General features: G+C 36.1%; 1 protein-coding gene across 1 annotated transcript in view; it reads left to right on the forward strand.

The window, feature by feature from the left end:
• Positions 1-2,299: 2,299 nt before the first annotated feature.
• The window catches only part of RAB32 (RAB32, member RAS oncogene family), a 44,713-nt gene continuing 23,869 nt past the window's right edge, over positions 2,300-23,143 (forward strand). Inside the window, exon 1 of the mRNA XM_051997911.1 lies at positions 2,300-2,748. Within this exon, the coding sequence (XP_051853871.1) occupies positions 2,496-2,748 (253 nt within the window). The 5' untranslated portion in view covers positions 2,300-2,495. The remainder of the gene's footprint in view (positions 2,749-23,143) is intronic.

Below are 23,143 nucleotides of genomic sequence, written 5' to 3' on the forward strand. Positions count from 1 at the left end.
ATAACTTCTGAAGTTGACATCTATAGCTTGGACTCCTGATTGTATTCAGTAACTGTGGATTCAAGATAATCCTGTTAATGCTCCTCTCCATTGCCCACCTAAACAATGGGTTACTGACAGAGACATGATCTTTTGCTGGGGTCTCATTCACCACATCATGACTAAGGGACAGGTAGCAATTTTCAGCTTCAATCTTCACATCCTTATAAAAGAAATCATTCCTTTCCTTTCTTTAGGTTCTCTCCTGGAATTTTGTACTTCCATTCCAATTAGTTTTGTTTTTTTTTTTTTTTTTGCTGAGGCAATTCGGGTTAAGTGACTTGCTCACGGTCACCCAGCTAGGAAGTGTTAAATGTCTGAGATCAGATTTGAACTCAGGTCCTTATGACTTCAGGATTGGTGCTTTATCCACTGTACCATCTAGCTGCCTCTCCAATTAGCTTTTGCATGAGGTCTTAGGGGCAGATGGGTGGAGTTGTGGAAAGAGTATCAGGCTTAGAGTCAAGAAGATCTTACTTCAAATCCAGTCTCAGACACAGACTAGCTGTGTGATCCTAGGCAAGTCACTTAATTCTCTTTGCCTCAGTTTCCTCATCATAAAATGAACTGGAGAAAAAAAGACAAACACTTCAGTAACTTTAACAAGAAAAGCCCAGATGGGGTCACAAAGAGTCAGATGTGACTAAAAAAAAGTTAACAACTGAACAACAAGGCTTTGTTAAAACTAGTGATTTCAGCCTTCTCAGTCCCTTGTCTTCCCTCTTAATAGAATTAGTAAGGCCAGTTTGCACTGGCCTATTGGGGTATCTTGGCAAGCATGTACCCAAAGTTCCCCTGGAAATTTCTGGAGACTCCAGGAATATGATCTCTCAGAGATGATAAACTTCTTAGCTGCTTCTAGGCACACAGAGGCTCAGTGGCTAAAGGACATGGTGCTTTGATACCACGAAGACATCCCTTTCTGGGATGCTGAACAGTAGGAGCTGATGATTTGTTTGTCTTTGAGAGACAACTTCTCTGCACCAGGCTCTCCTGAGGTCCTATGGGAAGCAAATACATAAATAAATCAGAGATTTCTTTTAGTATGGGGCAGGAATTTCCCTTAGATAGACCGGCTATTCTACACTCCTTGAATTGTGGCTACCTTTCTCTTATGACTTTTGGCTATCTCTGTGCACTGTGTGATTAATAAATGCTAGTTGACTGGCTTTATGTTTCCTTTCACGCAAATAGATGATTACCAAGAAGGATGTATCTAGGCTTGGAGGTAGAGAGGTCCTGGGTTCTTTAAAAGAAGTCCACTGGAAGCTGGGGAATTTTGTACTGAAGAAAATGACCATGGATAAGGGAAGATGAAGGCCCTGACTTGGCTTCCCAGAAGACTTGGACTTTGAAGGAAGCAGGGCAGAGAGCAGGGGAAATGAAAAATGCTTAATCAGCATCCTCCAAACGATTTTACCTTCAGATGAGGTTTCAGTATAGCTTCCCAGCAGTTTATAATAATAGTTGGAAGTTGCTGCTGACTTCTCCTTTAAGTTGTTCTACTTGGTTTGCTAGGAACTCATCTGTGTTTAGCACTTTTTTTTTGCAAGGAGGAATAACGTGCCTTTCATATCTAAATGATATTGTAAACTGAATATTTTTATAAACCTCCCTTTGAGGATTACCTAGATGTGAGTCCTAAATCTAATCTTTAAATAATCTCTTCCTAAACTGTCCCGAAGGGTGATTAAGGAACTGGTGTATATGAAAGATAACGCATCTCTTCTCTCATTGCAGACCAGGTCCATCCGGATCTGAACCTCACCTATACTAAAAACCCAGGGTTGAAAGGAGATGAGGTCCGTTCCCTAGAATACTGAAACTAACTTCAGTTCCTTAATGTTGGATTAGAAGCAGTTTTACTTAATTTCTCCATGGTCAAAGAAGCAGTTACCCTTTATCTATTGCACCCCATGTGTGAGTGTGAGCCCCAGGCAGTCTGGGAGTACCACAGGTAGGAAGTGTGAGCTAGCCTACCATAGGAATTAGCCCGCAGGTTCTGCAAATTCACTCCAAATTTCAGCCCAGGAGAAGGGGGTGGGGCACAGTGTCAAAGTTTCCAAGAGCTTTTTACTTACCACGGACGGGAAGAGAGAAAGTAGGAGGGGAAACAAAACTGTGGCAGAGTAGCTTGGTCCCGCGGGCCTGGGGCCGGCACGAAGAAGGAGTGGCCAGGAGTCCGTCTCCTCCCCGAAACAGCCCCTTCCCCGCCCCGAACAAGGGGGTTTTTATAAAGCGGAAGGTTCCGGGTCCTGTGACTGGAGTCAGGTGGTGTGAGAGCTCCTCGCCTTGTGGGAAGTTGCTAGGAGAAAGTTGAGAGTCTTAGAAGAAACTTCTGCTTTTGCTGCGCGCCCAGTGAACCCAGCGGCGGAGCAGCGTGCGCTTCAGACCGGATCAGGACACGGAGGTTCCGGCCGGGAGCCCTGAGCTGGGTGCTCCGAACGGCGGCGGGGATGGCTGGCGGGGCGTCTGGGGAGCCCGGCCCGGGGGCGGCTGCGGGCATTGCGGTGCCCGAGACCCAGGAGCACCTCTTCAAAGTGCTGGTCATCGGCGAACTTGGGGTGGGGAAGACGAGCATCATCAAGAGATACGTGCACCAGCTTTTTTCTCAGCACTACCGGGCCACCATCGGGGTGGACTTCGCCCTCAAAGTCCTCAGCTGGGACAGCAAGACCCTGGTCCGGCTGCAGCTCTGGGATATTGCAGGTAAGGAGCGGGGGATCCCATCAGTATCTTCCCTGCTCTACCCTAACCTGCTGACCTCTCTGACTTCCTTTAAGCCCCAACTAAAATCCCACCTACAGGAAGCCTTCCCCAATTTCTCTTAATTCCAATGCTTTTTCTTTGTTACTTATCTCTTATTTATCCTGCAAATATTTGTTTGCGTCATATATGTATATATTTGTTTGCATGTAATCTTCATTAGTTTGTAAACTCCTTGAGGGCAAGCACGGTCTTTTGCCTTTTTTTGAATCCCCAACCCGTCGAACTGTGCCTACAATAGAATAGGTGCCTAATGTTTATTGATTGATTAATTATGAATTGATTGGTTTTCCTCAGTGCTTCCCCATTGGACTTGGTGGCAGCTTCAAGGTGTCAGCTGTTTATTGATTGATTCCTCTTGGGATCATCCACTCTCGATTTGGGCCCCAAAGGGTCTTGCCTCGAAAACGCCCAATTTTCCAAATCTTGAAATTAAAATACTTTAATTAATGCCTGTTATACTGTATAGAGAGCCGGCCTGCGATCAGGAAAACCTGGGTTCAGATTCTGGACAAGGGCTTTACTGGCAGTACGGTCCTGGGAATTTAAAAGCATTTAATTCACTTAACTTTTAGTGCCTATCCGTTCTCTAAGGCAAAAAGTTGGAGCGCTGGTGCTGAATTGTTTTGACAGGTTTTCTCCATGGAATTTGTTCACCATACCAAGGAAATCATTAGAACAATTCTCCTCTCTCCCCCCACCCCTTCCCAATAAATAAAAGAAAATCAGTTCTGAGTTTCTCTATTCCCAGAAAGTCTAATTGAAAAAAGCAAAAACAAAACCTGACTACAATAACAAGGTAGATGGGGAAATATCATTCTTAAATTTTTTTTCTTAGTTCTTGACATTTATTTGTATTAGATTTTGATTTCCATTTTTTTGTTCCCACCCTCCCCAAGACAGCAATCAGTCTGATATAGGGCAACACATGTACTATAATATTAAATGTTTACATATTAGTCATGTTGTCAAAAATCAGATCAAAAGGGAAAAACCATGAAAAAGGAGAAACAACAACAAAGTGAAAATAGAAGAAGCATCACTATTTTAGTATCATATTGAAACTTCTCTTTCAAATTCGAATCCTCAAATTGCAGCATGAGTATACCACCTTCCTGCCAGATAAGGGATAGGGAAGGGGAGCTAGCTGGCTGGAAATGGACAAATGCAGGACCAGCAGCAAGTTAGTCAATCATCTGGCTCTTTTAAATAGCAATTCTTCACTGACTTAGAAAAACTAGTCAATGACAATTGGGTATTTCATGGAATTTTAAAATGTACCAAGTAAGAGCCATAGTTGGAGAGAAGGGAATGAAAGCTTCCTTGAAGAACTTCCCTTCATTCAGTTTTCTTTGTATTCACCTCTTCTTTCCCAGAGCTTTGCCCATTGTTGAATAGTTGGTACTAAACATGTGTCTACTTTGTGGCCTTGCAGATATAAAATGAGGCAAAAGACAGTTCTTGTCCTCAAAGGAGTTTAGCTGTTTTGATTTGTTCAGAGAGACTTGATAGAAGAAATTGGTTTGAGATTTTTTTCTAAGGAGCTAACTAAATCTAAACTAGCCATAAATCATCCAATTTGAATTTAAAAGAGTTCTTCCCTCTTACCCCCCCAACCCAGACTATTGGGGTTAAGTGACTTGCCCAGGGTCACACAGCTAGGAAGTATGAAGGGTCTGAGAGCAGATTTGAACTCAGATCCTCCTGACTTCGAGGCTGGTGCTCTATCCACTGCGCCCCCTAGCTGCTCCTTGCAAGAGTTTTTTAAAGTTTACCATAAGCTTTGGGGGATTGTAGTGGTCTACAATTACAAAAGGAGATAACAGATTGATATACCTAAGTAGGTCCTTATCAGACAGCTGATCCACCATCTTATTTATAAAAATAAGAAAACTGAGGCCCTTCGAGGTAATTTTCCTAAGATTACACAACTAACTACTGTTAGACCCTCAGGCTCCTGTCCTAAATGGTTTAGGAATTCCAAGCCCAAATATAATTTTGTTTGAGAAAGTATTTCTCTCTTTTCATCTAAATTATAGGAAAAAAATTTCTATAAAAGTTGCTTTGTTTGGAATCACTCAGTGATCAATGTGAAATGAAGTTTCCTGACCTTGGCTTAGTCTTCCTGTCAGTGGTTTTTCTGAAGCCATCCGTTGAAAAGTCTTCTTTGTAAACCAAACATTTCTCTTTTGAAATACTTCCTGTGATTACACAGAACACTGATGCACGCAGGACTCAGTAACTGCCTACTTTCCTAACAAAATCTGTTCTTTTAAATGGTGCTGTAACATGTGATCATCTTTTTTTTTTTTTTTTAAGTTTTTTCCCCCCAGTTCTGATCATCTGTCTAAATGCAATTTAAATATGGTGATTGACTCTTTTAGAAGTAAAATGAGAAACCTTCATTACCACTATTGGTATAACTTTAGAGTAATAATTAGACTTATTTTTTGCTGGGTTGTTCTTTGTTCTTGAAGAGGACCATAACACAATGGAGGTGATGCTATGACATGCAAAGGAGTTGGATTTAAGTGAGGGAGGGCCGGTCAAGGTCATCTGGCTCACTTTATCACCCAGAACCATCTGGGTCCAGTGGCAAGAGAGATCAGAATGACTGGAGATGGGACTATGGGAGACCTTAAGCTTAGGTCTTAAACCTGTCTCAGTTTGACTGAGTCAATTCTCATTCTATGATTAAGGCTAAGATTGAGGCAAAAAAAATGGTATTCAAAATCCAGTCTGGGAGGGGAAGGCTCTCTGGGTTTCTGGTCTTGACAGAAACAATTCCTAATTACTTTCATTCTGAGTCATGGGGCTTGGCCTTGGACCTGTTGTTGGCCAATCAGTGAGAACCAAAGTGATTTGATTTTAAGATTTGGTCCTTTAGAAAGAAATCTAGTCACCAAGTCCTAAGATATCTTGGGATGTTTCATTTCAGCATTTTTTAAAAAAATTACATTCTTTCAAGCAGAGTATCTCCAGGTTAAGGGTATGATACCCTATGTGCACAGAAGGAAGGAAGGAATCTTTTTACTGGATCCAGATGGCTCCGGAGGGAGAGTAAGGCTGATGAATTTTCACTGTCCTCATTCATTTAAATCCAACTCACTTGCATGTCATGGCATTACGTCCCTATAAGATAGGCTGGACTTGGATTCCAGAACACCTGAGTTTGATTCCTGTGTTAGAGCCTGGAAAAGGTACTCCAGGTGTAAAATGAGGATGAGAATAATATCTACTTCCCAGGATTATTGTGAGAATTGAAAAAAAAATGGAAAGTTTCAGAGTGTGTTGCTCATATTTGAAAAGAAATGCATAATAGGCCTTCAGTAATCCCTACTTGATTTCAAGATATCTTCCACCTATTATTAACCTGAAGCAGAAGGAAAATTTTTACTAGAATCTTCAGTATTATTAAAAATTAATAAACCTACGTGGCTCTCTTTAACAAAGAGATGATTCAAACTAGTTCTAATTGTTCAGTGATGAAGAAAACCATCTACACTCGAGAGAGGATTGTGGGAATCACAGCATACATAGCATTTTCACTCTTTTTGTTGTTTGCTTGCATTTTATTTTGCCTCTCTCTCTTTTTTTTTAACTATTTTGATTTAATTTTTCTTGTGCAGCACAATAGTTGTATAAATCTGTAAGCATATAATGGATTTAACATTTCTATCATGTTTAACATATATTGGACTATTTGCCATTTAGGAGACAGTATGGGAGAGGGGAGGGAAATTGAAACATAAAGTTTTGCAAGGGCTAGTGTAAAAGAATTGTCCACACATATATTTTGAAAAATAAAAAGCTTTAATAAAATTTTTTTAAAAAATCAATAAACTTGAAGTTTGTGGGAAAGAAAAGCAGTTTTCAGCAGTATTGTTGTATAAGTGGAAAAATGGAAATAATATACAAATAACAATTGTATAATATTGCTTACCATTAATATGGGACATTCCTGATTTATGTTGCTTTCTTCTTATGCAAATAAATGCAAAAGCAATTAGTAAAGGCCTTCTATGGGTCCAGAAACTATAGTAGAGACTTGAATGAGAAAGTGAGACAGTCTTTGCTCTTCAAGTACTTGGATCCTTGGAGACTGATGGTTTGTGTGTGTGTGCGTGTGTGCGCTCGCGTGTGCGCATGTGTACATTTGTACTGTAAAGTGAGGGACACATTCACTTGCTTGCAAGGTGATGGAGAAGCTAGAGTACCGGGACCTAACACTTTTTGTATTAAATTACTTATCTACAGGCCACTTGAATGGAGTGGTAATACTGGCATAAATACTTTTTCTTTTTTTTTTTTTTTTTTTTTTTTGTATAAATACTTTTTCCATTGTGCCTATGGGCACTGACCTCAGAAGTAAGTGATTCCCCTACTTCCCTGTTATTATAGTAGTTTGCTCTCTAGTCTCCTGGTAACCAGTCCAGAACTCTTTCCACCATACCAGATTACACCTATAGAGAACTTTTTTTTAAAAAAAATATTTTATTAAAGCTTTTTATTTACAAAACATATGCATGGGTAATTTTTCAACATTGACCCTTGTAAAACTTTCTGTTCTAAATTTTTCCCTTCTTCCCCCACCCCCCAGATGGCAGGTAAATATGTTAAATCCAATATATGTATACATATTTATAGAGTTATCTTGCTGCACAAGAAAAATCCGATCTAGAAGGAAGAAAAAAACTGAGAAAGAAAATAAAAAGCAAGCAAAACATTAACAGAAAGAGTGAAAATGTTATGTTATGGTCCACACTTAGTCCCACAGTCTTCTCTTTGGGTGTACATGGCTTCCTTCATCACTGAACAATTGGAACTGGTTTGAATCATCTCATTGTTGAAGAGAGCCATGTTTATCAGAATTGATCATCAAACAGTATCGTTGTTGAAGGATATGATGATCTCCTGGTTCTGCTCATTTCACTCAGCATCAGTCTCATGCAAGTCTCTCCAAGCCCCTCTGCAATCATCCTATTGGTCATTTCTTACAGAATAATAATATTCCATTACATTCATATGCCATAACTTATTCAGCCATTCTCCAATTGATAGGCATCCATTCACTTTCCAGTTTCTTGCCATTACAAAAAAGGGTTGCCACAAACATTTTTGCATATGTAGGTCCCTTTCCCTTCTTTAAGATAGAGATCTTATACCTATAGAGATCTAGGGACTCTTCATGTTTTGAATTTATGGGCCCTGTGATGCCTGAAGCTGAGGCCTAATTAATTCCTTCAAAAATAGAAGTGTGGATTGCAAAACGATAAGTAGGTGGAGTCTGCCACTAAATCAGTGACTAATCTACAGCATGGGGCTGTGGTATTAGTTACAGAGCTTCCTTCAGTTTGTTTTTGTGGGGTAGGGGCAGGGGGATTCTTAACCAAGTCAAGTGGCAAGAAATGTTTTTGTCTTTGAAAGCTTTAATGTTGAGTGACAGGACTCCAGTATTTAATATTTTCTCTAAACTATCAGCTGATTAATCTGAACTTTCTGTGAAAGAAGGCAGGAAAGAATCCTGTAAAAGGTTTCTCACTGCATATAAGAATCTAGATTTATAATGTAAATTTAAATCTCGATTCAGTATTAAGCTGTTGCTATACCTTAAGTTGTGTTTGAAGTTCTTATTCCCCAAATCTTTTTTGAGATAAGAGCTTCCCCCTCTGTAGGAAACAGAGAGGTTCTTAAGCCTGAAGAAATACTTAATTTTGACCCAGAGGTAGAGAAATAAGCTTATAGGGATGCCTGCCAAAGTAAGATGGTGTCAGATGTGCTTTATCGACCAAAATGCCCGATTAATCTTTTCTTGCTACTTTCTCATTTGTAAGAAATAATATGTAGCTTATTGTTCAATCATTCAAGACATAATTTATAAAACACCTGCTTATATGTCAGGTACACAAAGACACCAAATGAAATTATTGATTTCATCTGATTACAGATCTAAATATGTCCAGAATACAAAGAAACTTTTGTCCAAAGAAGAAAGGGTGAGCAGAGAGGGAAGATCAGGAAAGGCGTGGGTCACTTTTGAAAGAGGCGAGGGATTGTTATAGAAGGGTAGGGAGGAAATACATTCTTGGCAAGGGGAGCTTCCTATGATATGGATGTTATTATTGCCTTTGAGGAAAAGAGAAGAGTCCATTTTCATGGTATGGTGGGAGTCATTTATAATGAAACTGCAAAGAGGGGCAGGGACCAAATCGTGGTGAACAGAAAAGTTTGTAGTTGATCCTGGCATTAATAGTCTTTGAATAGGGGAGCGATCTGGTCAGATCTGTGCATAAGGAAAATCACTTTAATAGCTGGAGAATGGATTGAAAGGAGGACCTGAGATAGACCATTTAGGAGGCCATTATAGTAGTCTAGGCTAGAAGCGTCATTACCTGAATAGGAGAAAGGTTCAGATTGGAAAGATGTTACAAAAAGTCAGAATGTCAGGATTTAGATACTGAATAGTTACTGGTTGAGAGACAATGAGGAGTTGAAAATGCAAAAGTTATGACCTTGGGGGACTGGAAGGATGGGTGATCCTAGTCACTATCCAGTCTAGGAGGAGAAGAGTCTCAGGGTTAGGGATCAAACAAAAACTATTTCTATTTACATTCACTCTGAGTCTTTCTGAGGCACACATTATGACCAACTGGGTCTTGGCCAATCAATGAGGGCCAGAATGATTTCATTTTAAAGCATGGTCCTCTAGAAATAAATAATGAACATTAATAGTAAATATAATGAAATAGAGGATGGGGAGTGGAGAAAGGTTAATATATGAGATAAACTTTGGAGTAAGAAATATGTTAATGTTACATAAAAAGTATGTATATCTTCATTACTTTTGGGATGAACAACTTTTTCAAAACACTCCCATCAGTATCAATTACAAATAGCCTTGTCTTTCTATCAACTTCCTTTCCCTTTGACATGCCTTATTCTTTGCCAAGTTTCTCTACCAAGTCTTCTCTTTTCTTGAGTCTTAACAATAGGATTTTTCAGTATGAATTAGATATAGTCAGTAATTAAATAAGGCAGTGACCTTATAGGAATAATAGGAAAATAATTCTTTTCTAATAGGAAAAGAAATAGTCTTAGTGTAAATAGCTTGTTTAAACAAAAATTTACACTTAAATACATGTTTGAATGTGGGCAAATTACTTAATCTGTGACCCTTAGTTTCTGCATTTGTAAAATGGGACTAATGTTTATATTGTTTACTTTCCAGGGTTGTTATGAGGAAAACAAATATGTAAATTAACAGTGAATAACTAGGATTATATATATAAAAGCACATATATATGTATATGTTTATGAGGGATGTAAAAGACCCTTACCCAAAATGACTACTCAGAGATCACTCAGTAGAAGGCAGAAAAGTTGTTTATTGAAAACCTCTGGAGGATGAGCCGTGCCATCACGAGATAAGAGAGAGAAAGCTCGTGGTAGGAGGGCTAAAGAAGTAGTAAAGATACATAGCTTTTATACAAGAAATTACATCACAAGTAAGAGAGCATTGAGAAGGGGAGGGGGAGGCATCTAATTGATTGTTGCTATTTGGGGAGATTGGAATTGAAGGTTTCTGTTTCCCTGAAATCTCCTGATTTCTAGGAAACAGAAAGTCAGGCCTTTAAGTTAATCAAGCAGACATTGGTCCAGCTAATAGACTAAATATATATTTTTTAATTTTAATTTTATTTTATTTAATAATAACTTTGTATTGACAGAATCCATGCCAGGGTAATTTTTTACAACATTATCCCTTGCACTCGCTTATGTTTCGATTTTTCCCCTCCCTCCCTCCACGCCCCTCCCCCCCCCCAAGATGGCAAGCAGTCCTAATAGACTAAATATTGATAAATGTCAAATACCAATAAATGTCATCAGCTCAGATAAAGTAAATATGTTTCTAGCTGGCCAAGACTCAAGTAGATATGAGCCTGCACATATTATATAGGACATAGGGGAGACACAGAAATAATAAAATACAGAAAAAGAATTCATACATTCCTGTAAGTTCTTCACCTTATCGATTCCCCACATGTTGGATATGTTTGTATTTGGCTATCCTAGACTGATAACTTTAAGGACATTTAATATTGGTCCCTTTTATTATCCATTAAATACTTTTTTACCAAGGGCCAAGTTTGTGGTACATGATCACTTTTTGTAGGAATTTCCTCACTTTTTGAAATAAGATAGAAAATAAAAGAAATGTGTTCAAGTGACATGTCCAAGTATCATTTGGCACTTATTTGAAAAGTACTGACTTGTGACATTAGACATAAATGACCATCAAAGCTCAAGGTCATTAATGGGATCGTATTAATATGGATGCCATGTAAGTTTATCAATTTCAAACCCTCTTGGGATATGTGGCAGTTGAGGGGGAGTTAAAAAAAATGGGCAGGATTTAGTAGTCACAAAATTTACCCTCCTAGCCAATTGGCCACATAAAGAAATTCCTTTCTATCCATTTTCAATGTTAGACTTGAAAAGTAAATATAAAATGTTACCTTTTAATTTTTGAATTATTTTCTCAAGGATTAGATTGGGACATAATTTTTATGTTTGCTTCTGGCTAGTTGGGATATGTATGACTCTTCTGCAAAAAGAAGCCTTTGTGCTACAAAACAAATAGAAGGTTATAGTGTCTAGTCTTTTCATCTTTTTGCAATATAATACAACTAACTGGATTGGCCAAGTACTTGAATTTTTTTTTTTTTTACATAGGCCATTATAACATGATTTCTTCAATGAGTCATAGAAACTGTGTTTTTATTTGTAACTAGGGACTTTGAGTCAAATGATCTGGCATTGTTAGATGCATATTCTTGGGCTTGTTAACCACGCTAGGCTCAACTGTAAAACAGGAGTACTTACAGTTTTAACACATAGGAAGAAAGACATATGTAAATGAATTATTTTGTTTTTCTCTAACCCTTCTTTTCCCCTGATCTCTAATACTCCCACCTTATCAGAATACCTTAATGCAGGAAAGGGACCTTAGGATTTCAAATCCCATATTTTACAGATGTGAAAACTAAGAACATAGAATGAGGTATTTGCCCAGAGTCTTACAACTGAATTAGTGGTAAAGGTAGGTCTAAAACCTAACTTTTGACTTTTAGCCCTACAAAGCGTTAGAGTAAGAGTTTTGATTTACATGTTAAATTGTCCAGTTCATGGCATAGTGGTAACATTTATAGGCTTTGCAAGCTTTGATTTATATAAAATTCTTGGTTCTACTTTAATTCTCCATCCATCTAAGTGATTTTTATATTTATCAAACATTTATTACCTTCTGGTTGTTTAATTATTATCTGCTTACCTAAAGATAATGAGATAGTGATTTGCTAATCAATTGTTAGGAACCATCTAAAGATGTTACTTTACAGACTGATCCATAGGTTGAAGCAAAGCATTGTTGCTAACAAGAACTAGATTCTATCTTCATAGCTCACATTTATATATTATATATATTAAGAGACCTCTGGAATAAACTAGTTACTCATATAGGTATGAGAATACTTTACATCTTAAAACGGCTTTGGATTTAAATTTTTATTTAACATTCCTTGTTGCCTAGCATTATCTTAAAGAAGGGGTTCTTAAACTGGAACCCATATCTTTTTTTAAACAATTATTTTTATGACTATTTCATTATGAAAATTTTCCTTCGTTTTGCATTTAAAAATATTCCTAGAAAGATCCCGTAGGCTTAACAGACTGCCAAAAGGGACCATGACTCAGAAATGGTTAACTACCCCTATTCCAAAGGCAAAATATTCAAGAGAACTTGGAGGAAGTTGGAGTCTTTAGAGTTATGTTTTCAGAACTCCTTTGTTGTGGAGGAGAATTTCAAAGATTTACATTGTGTGATTCCTAGGCCACCTTCTGAAAGTGGCAAAGAATACGCCTTCACATCCAATCAGTAAACTTAGGGAAAGTGGGAGAGAGTGGGCTGAAGCTGACAACTGAGTTGAAGTGTTACAATGCTACTAATATAGAAATTCTATGTTGAATTATGAAAAGCCAAAGTACAAGGATGATCCTTTGGAAAAGGGCTTTTTTTTTGTTTGTTTTTAAATAGAAGGTGATACAAGCAGTTTTCAGATAGTTGTTTTGATTAAATAATTTGATTTGATTAAATCCTTTGATTTAATTATTTTTGATTAAATAATTTGGTTATTTTGGTTAAATAATTAATTTTGCAAAAAGGAATCCACCTTATACTGCCCAGAAGGCTATATAATTGCATCTTTTTTATGTGATTTTTCTGAAAAAGAAATAAATGACTATCAAATAATGTATTGAATGTTCATTTAAAAAGAAGAAAAAACTTTTTTTAATGCTCCCTTCATCAGTAGTCTAACACTATGTTAAATGATGAGACTATAAAACCTTTTTGCCCCAGCAGGACTATAAAATGCTGAAACTCCAGTTGTGGTATAACCAAATACTAATTAGATCTATAGGATGCCATCCAGGAACCCAAGTTCAAATTATGGTACCAATTTGATGGTTGTGTGAGCTTGAGAAAGTCTCTTAACCTCTAAGACTCAATTTCTTTATCTGTAAAATAGGAATAATATTTTTACCATCTATTGACAAGGTTACTGTGAGGATAAAATGAGGTCAGTTGTCTGTAAAAACTCTAATATGGGAATCTGATCTTCACAGGGAAAGATAATTTCCTGCAATGATTTATATTCTGGGATGAATTGGAATGGTTGAGGATGGGAAATGGGGGCAGTGGGATCTTTCTGAGTAAATATCTCTTTTAATATTTATTTGGTTTTGGGTAGCTCAGAGAAACCATAAAATAGCCCTTGTTTCTGTTCTGGCCAGAAGTTCTGAAGATCTTCCAAATTGTGTTTTTTGGGAGGGATGGAGAATAATTATTGTTTTTGAGTAGACAAAAAAGACTTTCTTTTGCCTCATTTCTTACCCAACTTTAATCACTAAATGGGTGTTATTTCAGGCAAACTTAGATCAATTAAAGTCCTTAGCTTAAAAAAGGCCAAGGTGTCCCACTTGTATCCAGGGCCATTTCTGGTTGTCCTGAAATATATCTTACCACTGAATCCAGCTGGTTTGGAGGAGAGAGACCTTGCACATTTCTCCTTTACTTAAATCCAATTCACTTTAAAGTCATGACATCACCTTCCCAAAGTCATTGGTCCTCTTTGAGAACAAAGGACAAATAACAACAAAGTAATATATAAATGTGAGCTTATGAAAATTCATTAATTTTCCAGAAGAGTATTTAATATATTTTTCATGCCTTCATGTGTCTTTAGGGAACTCCAAAAGATGCTTCATGAAACTCTAAAGTTAACTGGTTAAAAGCTACCATTAACACATTTCACTGCTATTTCAAAAAAGTTTTTAAAAACTCCACAATTTTAAAAAATGTTGAATTTTTATTTCCAGTAAGTTATTTATGACAGAATCAATGACTTTCTTTTGCAAATAATATTAAGAAAAGACCAATTTTACTGGATAGAAGAATGCTACAAGGGGAGAGATAATATGATGAGATTGAGATCCAATTTCTGAAGAACTTTCAAGGGTTGATATTTTATTCTAGCAGTAGTAGTCACATTTGTTTGTTGAATAAGAGAATGACAGTCAGATCAGTGCTCCAGGGAAGTCATTTTGGTGGTATTGTCATAGTTTTTAAATGCTATCTTTAGACCTTATTTTCCCTCATTTAACAAATTGTTATTGAATGTCAGCTCCACTGGAATTGTGGAGAAAACTTCATGGTGGCTAGACCTTAATGCATCTTCTACTCTTAAGGAATTTACAAAACTAACAGGATAGAATTTGGATGCAAATAGCCAATTCTACCAGGTTTTGAGAGATGATCTAAAAATTCTAAGGAGAGAACATAACTGTCTTGAAGAAATCAGGAAAAAGTCTCCATGGAGTATCATCTAGTCCTAATGGATGTCAAGTATCCAATCTGACACTTAAAACTCAGAGCCCATCGGGAAGTTCTTCCTTTTAAATACATTCCTATGATTGTCTATTGGGCCTTTGTCTTTTCTTTTAGCTACTTGCCTTTTGTTCTCTCTTTTTTTGTTTTTTTTTGATTTTTTTTGTGACTCAGTTTGGAAGAGATCTTCTAGCTGTTTGCTGTTTTCTTTCTCCCAGTTCATTTTATAGATGACTAATCCTGAGGCAAAAGTGATTTATACATAGTCACATAGCTAGCAAGTGGCTGTGGCCAGCTTTGAACTTAGGATTCCCTGACTACAGACCCAGTGCTCTATCTGCTGTACCTAGAAGTGGCTAAATACATTTTTGTGAGAGCATTGATTGATGCATCAGAAAATCTGCATTCATCATTATAGTTCTAAAATTGTCTTAATATGTGATTTTTGGCACTTCACTAGACTTATTTTTCTAAGGCTATACAAATGAGGGAATTAGACTAGATGAACTCTAAGATTCCAGTATTGAAAGCAGATGATATATCAATAGTCTTTGGATTTCTTACTTCAATTCGCATTTTTTCCTTTCTTTTAGAAGATTTTAATTCACTTTTTTTTTTTTTTTAACAAAGTCCACCTTCTTCTTTCACTTAATCCTGTTCTTCCTAATATTGCTAAAGAAACATAAAAGAAGGAAAAAGGAAGCTCTTAATAATAAATGTGTATAGTTGAGTAAAATATTTTTTCATTGGCCATGATCAAAAAACATCTCAGTTTACATCCCGAGTCTGTCCACCACTCTTTTGGAAGATAAGTTGTTTATTTGGTCATGAATCCTCTAAAATTCTCCTACCATATTTGTACTTCTGTTTCTATTTTCTATAAGTCTATAAACATTTTAATATCCTTAAGTCTATAAAATTATAAAACCTTTTGCCTTCTTCTTTCCAATTTCTGTTCCTCCCTAAGTCTTTCCTGTCCTTCCCCCACATGTTTTGTTGTGCAGTCATTTCAGTCACACTCCAGTCTTCATGACCGTTATTTTCTTGGCAGAGATACTGGAGTGGTTTGCCCGGGGTCACAGAGTTAGAAAGTGTTTTGGCCAGATTTGAACTCAATGAAGTCTTCCTGATTCCAAGTCCAGTGTTCTATCCACTGTGCCACGTGTCTGTCCCCTGCCTCACATACATACTCTTTTCATCTATAGGGCAAGGAGAATATGATTTTGAACTTTAAAAACTTGTGCTTCTTCAACCAAAGTTAAGTCTCTAATTGTGTCCTGTAAGGCCTTCTACTAACTGATCTATCATCCTTTTCCAGCCAGCGTGCTAATTTTTTAACTGAACAAAACCCTGTTCTTCCACAAGTTCCTGTTTCCAAGTCTTTACACATATCACTTACTGCCAGTGGTAAATGCCCCTTCCTTGTATGATGGTTATCTCAGTGCTTTACTTGTTGAACATGGCTTGTGGCTATACAGGCTGTGTTGTGTGAGAAGGCTCTTGTCAAGTTTTATTTGCCATCGGAAACAAGTTAAATCGCTTTGAAGACTTTGACTTTGGACACATTACTCAAGAAAGTAATTTAATCTCCCTTCTTTTTTTAATCATATTCTTCCAGTTTTCCTTCCATATTAAGCCTGAAAGACATAAATGGTTGAATATAGTGGAATTTAGGCCATGGAAAGATAAGAGAAAAGCCATATTATCCCACTCTACACTCAATATGGAACAATACAAAATGGATTGAAATAAGACTGTAATTGCATAATGTTGAGTCTACCTTGTTGAGGAAATAATAATAACTAACATTTAGATAACACTAATCATGTACAGGACTAAGTCTTATATTTACAAATATTTTCTTAATTGAACCTCCCAACCCTGGGAAGTAGGTGCTATTATTATTTCCATTTTACAGTTAAGAGACATAGTTAATAAGTGTCTGACGTTAGATTTGAACTCATCTTCCTGACTTTATAGATCTTATAATTTATGTACTGTGCCATTTGTTTTCCTAATTCTTCAGGCCTTGGTTTAAAATTCAGGGGGTACACATATCTGATACTGTCTATCTCAGTTTCCTCAATTATAAAATGGGGATAATAATAGCAACTATTTCCCAAGGGTACTGTGAAGACAAAATGAGAAAATATTTACTGAGCACTTGGCACAGTGCCTGGCATACAGTAAATATTTAATAAATGGCTTTTTCCTTCTCATTCCATTGCATTTGTAATTGTAGTAGTAAAATTTGTTCATCTCCAGCCTGGACTGCTACAGTTCAAATAGATGATATTTAATAAACTTGTAGGAGGCAAGTTAAAATGGAAGATGGTGTTGATACAGACATTATTATTTTTTAAATACTCATAGCAGAATATGAATCCCTTTCGTCTTTTTTTTTAAAATTTTATAATAACTTTATATTGACAGAATCCATGCCAGGGTAATTTTTTTTACAACATTATCCCTTGCACTCGCTTCTGTTCCGATTTTTCCCCTCCCTCCCTCCACCCCCTCCCCTAGATGGCAAGCAGTCCTATATATGTTAGATATGTTGCAGTATATCCTAGATACAATATATGTTTGTAGAATCGAACAGTTCTCTTGTTGCACAGGGAGAATTGGATTCAGAAGGTGAAAATAACCCGGGAAGAAAAACAAAAATGCAAATAGTTCACATTCGTTTCCCAGTGTTCTTTCTTTGGATGTAGCTGCTTCTGTCCGTCATTTATCAATTGAAACTAAGTTAGGTCTCTTTGCCAAAGAAATCTACGTCCATCAGAATACATCTTCATACAGTATCGTTGTTGAAATATATAATGATCTCCTGGTTCTGCTCATTTCACTTAGCATCAGTTCATGTAAGTCTCTCCAAGCCTCTCTGTATTCATCCTGCTGGTCATTTCTTACAGAACAATAATATTCCATAGCATATGAATCCCTTTCAAGAAAAAAAAAATTCTTTGGCAAGACTTGTTTTTCCATACTGAGAAATAATGGCTTGCAGTTTCCTTGATGAGAACAAGGTGGAAGGCAGTTTATTGGATGGATTCCCCTCAGAATTTGGACATTATGAGAAAGGCATGGAGAGGATCAAATATATCCCAATGGAGGAGACATCTTCATTGATGTGATCTCAGATCCATTGAAATGCCATGATATTGTAAAGCTTAAGACACTTGTTTTCATTCTAACAAGCTGTATAATTTTGGCATGCTAAATATTTAAGTGTACTGCTAAATTCAAGTTAATAATAGCTTTATAAGAAAGCAACAATGTCTTTTTTTTTAAATAAGTTTTTATTTATGTCTTCTGTTTCTTGCATCATTATAGTATCCCCAGTACCCATTATATTGTGGAAATGTAATGTCAAGTATTGTTCTAAGCCTTTTTTTTTTTTTTTTTTTTTGCCAGCCTGCTTTCCTGTTTTCTCAGCAATTTTTATAGAAATAAGTAGTTTTTCCTAAATAATTTGTTCTCCATTTTATCAAATATTGGGTTATTGAGTTCTACTGTATCTGATTCTTCCTTGTCTGGTGTGAGATACAAGGACAGATGAAATTGACCCCAATTTTAATTAATGACAAATGGTTTTGCTGACTACTACTTTAAAGGTAGCTGGCGGCCTAGTGGATAGAGGTCTGGACCTAGAGTTATGAGTACTTGAGTTCAGATGTGGCCTCAGATACTTACTAGCTGTGAACTCTGGAGGAAAATCACTTAACATCTGTTTGCTTCAGTTTCCTCAATTATAAAATGGAATTAATAAGAATACCTAATTCATAGGGTTGTTGTGAGGATAAAGTGAGAAAATAGTTGTAAAAAAAGCATTTAACAGTTTTGTTACATAGTAGGTGCTTTGTAAATACTTATTTTTTCATTCCCTCTTTCTGCTTCTCTTCCTTTATAATATAATTTGAGGCCTAGAATTGCTATTCCTACTTCAGCTCTTTCTTTTTATCATTTTTCTTATTTTTTTATTTGTGATATCTTATTAATTTGGTACTTTAAAAATTGCAAAACCTATGGAAGGGGAACTTTTCAGTGTAATATGAACCCATGGTCTCTTTTTGACATCATCTTTTATTCTGTAGTGTGAACAAAAAAATATCTTTCTTAGTAAAGTAGTATTGCCCTTTAAGACTGACTGCACAACTTTTCAATTCAGAAAACACTCATGATGTATAGTTGCTAATCATTTTTACCACTGACCACAGACTATATTAAACTAGAAGCTATTTCTACCCATAGAGGTTAAAGCAACACATAAATACTTTAAAATGTTTATATCCTAATTATGAAATGACTTATAATAGCCTGATCAATTGGGATTAGGATAATTTTATCAAATTTCATATATATTATATGTAATTTGGTCAAATTATATATAATATGCTTTGATCAAATTAAAGAATTGAAATTACTTAGAGTGATCTGATCAGCCTGGATTGGAATACTTTGATTAAATTGCATGTGTAGCAAATTTTACACATTTATATTTGTTACATATAATTATATCAAATTATATATAATATACTTTGATCAAGTGTTATGTGTATGTATAATATTATGAAATGACTTGTACATTTGTTCAGAGACTCTTTATAGATTCTAGTTCTCTATTAGGGAACGAGACTTGTCAGAATAGAGTTCTCAGAGTCTTCTCTGAAACACACAAACAAAACATCTAGTATAGATCAATAGATCAGGGGACAGGCTGCTCTTTTCTAGTTGTTGTATTTTTTTATTTTTTAATTTATAGACTAAAACAAGCATTTCCACTACAGAATAACAACGAAGATGATACACATGAAACCGCAAATCTATTATATATACATCACTGCTATTCCATTTTAATATATAATAAAGTTATTATGTACATTTTTGCCTCTTCCATGCATCTGGATAGCTACCTATAGAGGTAGGTGTGTGTGTGTGTGTGTGTGTGTGTGTGTGTGTGTGTACTTGGAATTTAAGATGTAACTATTAAATCTTTTTAAAATGGCATAATTTGATCAAATTATGTAGCAAATTTTGCACATATAATTTGATGAAATCATTCTAACCCAGGATGAACAGACTACTTTACGTCATTTCATAATTAGAAAAATAAACATTTAAAGTATTTAAATATTGGTTTAAACTCTATGGGTAGAAATATCTTCCACTAGTTTAATATGCTCTCTGGCCAGCACATTTATTTATTTATTTATTTGTTTCTCTGTCTCTGACTGTCTTTCTTTCTCCCTTTTTCCTTGAAGATCTCTTGATCCTCCGTAAAGTACTAAGGATACAAAGTTATGGAGGAGGGGAGTATTTAGGCAGATGGTTCTTAGTTCAGAATGTTATTTAATATCATATTTCAGCCATTATTTAATAATTCTAGTTTTAATGCAAAGTAAGATGCTCTGTTAATTTGGGGGAGGGGAGTGTGCTATTTTAGCAGCTACTGGGGAGTATTGAACTGTCTAGTGCATGCTTTTGATACTAACCAACTTATTTTTTTTAATACTAGAATGTTTTAGAATGTTTGCTAAGCAAATTTCCTTCTTCCCCTCTGACCTCCAAGTAACACTGACGATTTTAGAGAACACAGCTGAAATAGGTGACTTGTGGACTTGGTGTTTTATTGTTTCTCATGAGCAATGACAAATATGAAAATATGAAAAATTAGGACAGACTGGCTTCAGATCAAAAGGTTTTCCTCAAGTTTTATTACACTTGATGATTTTGTCTTCTAGAAACATGATTAGCAGCCCTGGTTTATCTGAGCTTTTTCAGTCAGCCAAATCTCAATATTGAGGTCAAGTTTTAATTTTACCTGCATGTAAGCTATTGGGGTTTCTATTCAAACTAAGCATAACATTTAATGTATTTGTAAACCAAATTAAATTCTTCTTTAATCTTTTTTCTTTTTACATAATCAGAGGGCATAGGAATCCAGCCAGCTCTGGAGTCCATTTTCTTTAAAGAAATGGAACAATCAATCCATAAGCATTTCTTAAAAGACTTGCACTATGCTAGATAGCAGGGGAGTTCTCATGTAGGGGTTATTTTTGACGTGAGCTTTGAAAATAAGCAGAGAGGCATTAAGAAGAAGGAAATGTACTCAGAATTGGTAGGATAACACCCATAATAGAACTATTCTGTGGATGAATACATCTTATTAAAAAAAATAGACATAAGATAGAGTGGGATAGCATAAATTAAGATTGCAGATTTATGAGGAAATGGTGAAGACCTATGCAGGAAGAGACATAAGTAATTTTTGTAATAGCATATATTACAAATTACTTAGAAAGAAGAAATGGAATTTGATAAACATATCACAAGCCAGACACAATAGTATAACATAATATAATAGGGATGGGAAACCTCAGTTATTTGAGCATCTTCTGTAACTCTCTCTACCAAAAGCAGAGCAGCTAATATCTTCCTGGTTTGTATTGGTTTGTATTAGTGCTGACTTCAGCTTTCACAAAGTGGAAAAAAGGGGAAATTCTATTCTGAGTCTGAGGGTTCTTATTGATAGAGAGAAACTGATTGCTGGAGCAGAAATAATGGGAAAGTTGGTGGGAACTGACTGCTTCATCCTAAAGTTTGTGTTAGAATAGGAAAAATATGGCTTAGTTTGGCATGTATCCTAGATTGCAGGTAAGTGGACTTCAGAAAGTTCAGAGGAAAAACTGGTAGTATCCTATGGAGTGAAATATATTGTGAAATTTAGCCCAAGAGGCAGCTGGGTGTTCTAGTAAGATAGAGCTTTGGAACTAGAATTGGTAAGAATTGAGTTCATATCTGGCAGCAGACATATATTAACTCCTGAGCATGTCACTCAAGAATAAGAGATGAGATAGAGTAAAATTAAGAAGATACAAAAAGAAACAAAAAGGGGAAGGAGAAATGAGATTTGTCTGAAGATACCACTGTGCACCCATAAGCAATTCACCCACTAACTTTGATTTACCAAAAAAAGGAAAGAAGGAAGGGAGGGAATAAAGGAAGAAAGGAAGGAAGAAGAGAGGGAGGAAGGGAAGGAGGGAAGAAGAGTAAGCATGTAGGTAACAGAAGACTCAGGCATATTGACATGGTCATGTGGGCAGTTAAGTAAGGAATAGAGCACTTCATCTGAAGTCAAGAACTGAGTTCAAATCTTGCTTCAGATACTTATTAGCTGTGTGATCCTGGGAAAATCATTTAACTTCTGTCTGCCTCAGTTTCTTCATCTATAAAATGGGGATAACAATAATACCTATCTCTAAGGATTGTTGTGAGGATCAAATGAAATGATAATTATGAAGCGCTTGGCACATAGTAGGCACTATATAAATGCTAGCCAATGTCATCATTATGTAAAAGTACTGTCAGGAGTGCTAAAGCTGAGAATAAAATGAAGTCTGGTACAGGAAGCAAAAGAAAGTTTGGGTTGTTTAAAAAAAAAAAAACATGGTAAGGGAAAACGGATTGGAACAAGAACAGAACCTTTGATTGGAGCAGATGGGATGACAACTGACAAGTTGCTTAATTCTTAATTTGCTCTTCTATACTAAGGAGAATGGCTCTTAAATTATGTGTAATGAAACAAAAATGATGGGGAGCTGTCATCCAAGATAAGTGAGGAGATAATAAGAGAATACTTAGCTGCCATTGATGAATTCAGGTTAATTGGATGAAATGGATTCTGAATATCAATGTGATACACCACTGAAAACCACTGAAAAGTCTTGGAAAATGGAAGAGGTGCCACAAGATTAGAGAAAGCAAATGGTCTTTTTCAAAACAGGAAAAATAACCTTTTTTTTTTTTTTTTTTTTTATAAATTATAGGCCAGTGAACTTGACTTTGTTCTTGAGGAAAGTCTTGGCCACATCATTAAAACAATGGTTGATGAATAGAAAAGAAAGCAGTGATTACAAAGAGCCACCATGGCTTCATCAAGAATAGGTCATGCCAGACTAACCTCATTTCCTTCTGGATTACTAAATAGATGTTAATTAAATGCATGAGAGCAATGACATTCATATAGTTTAGTTTTCAGCTTTGCTGAATAAAGTATTTGCTCAATAAAGTATTTTGTACAATTCTTATAGGAAAGTTCTTGGTGATATAATTACATGGATTCAGCTTGACTCAATCTGGATTGAAAAGCTTGACTCAATCAATGATTGTTCATAGTTCTTGATTGTTATGATAGAAGGACTTTAGGGAGCTATAATCAGTCTGTGTTTTAACTTTTTTTTTTTTAATCAATTACTTGAATAAAGGCCTTGATACGATTTTCAGATTTGATGGGCTGACAGAGAAAGTTAATATTGGATAATGAGATAAGGATCCAAAAAAGATCTTGACGAATTAGAACATTGGGCTGAATTTAAAAAAAAATCATTAGAG

This window comes from Antechinus flavipes, chromosome 4 (assembly GCF_016432865.1).
Source record: "Antechinus flavipes isolate AdamAnt ecotype Samford, QLD, Australia chromosome 4, AdamAnt_v2, whole genome shotgun sequence".
In the NCBI taxonomy this organism is placed as follows: Eukaryota; Metazoa; Chordata; class Mammalia; order Dasyuromorphia; family Dasyuridae; genus Antechinus; species Antechinus flavipes.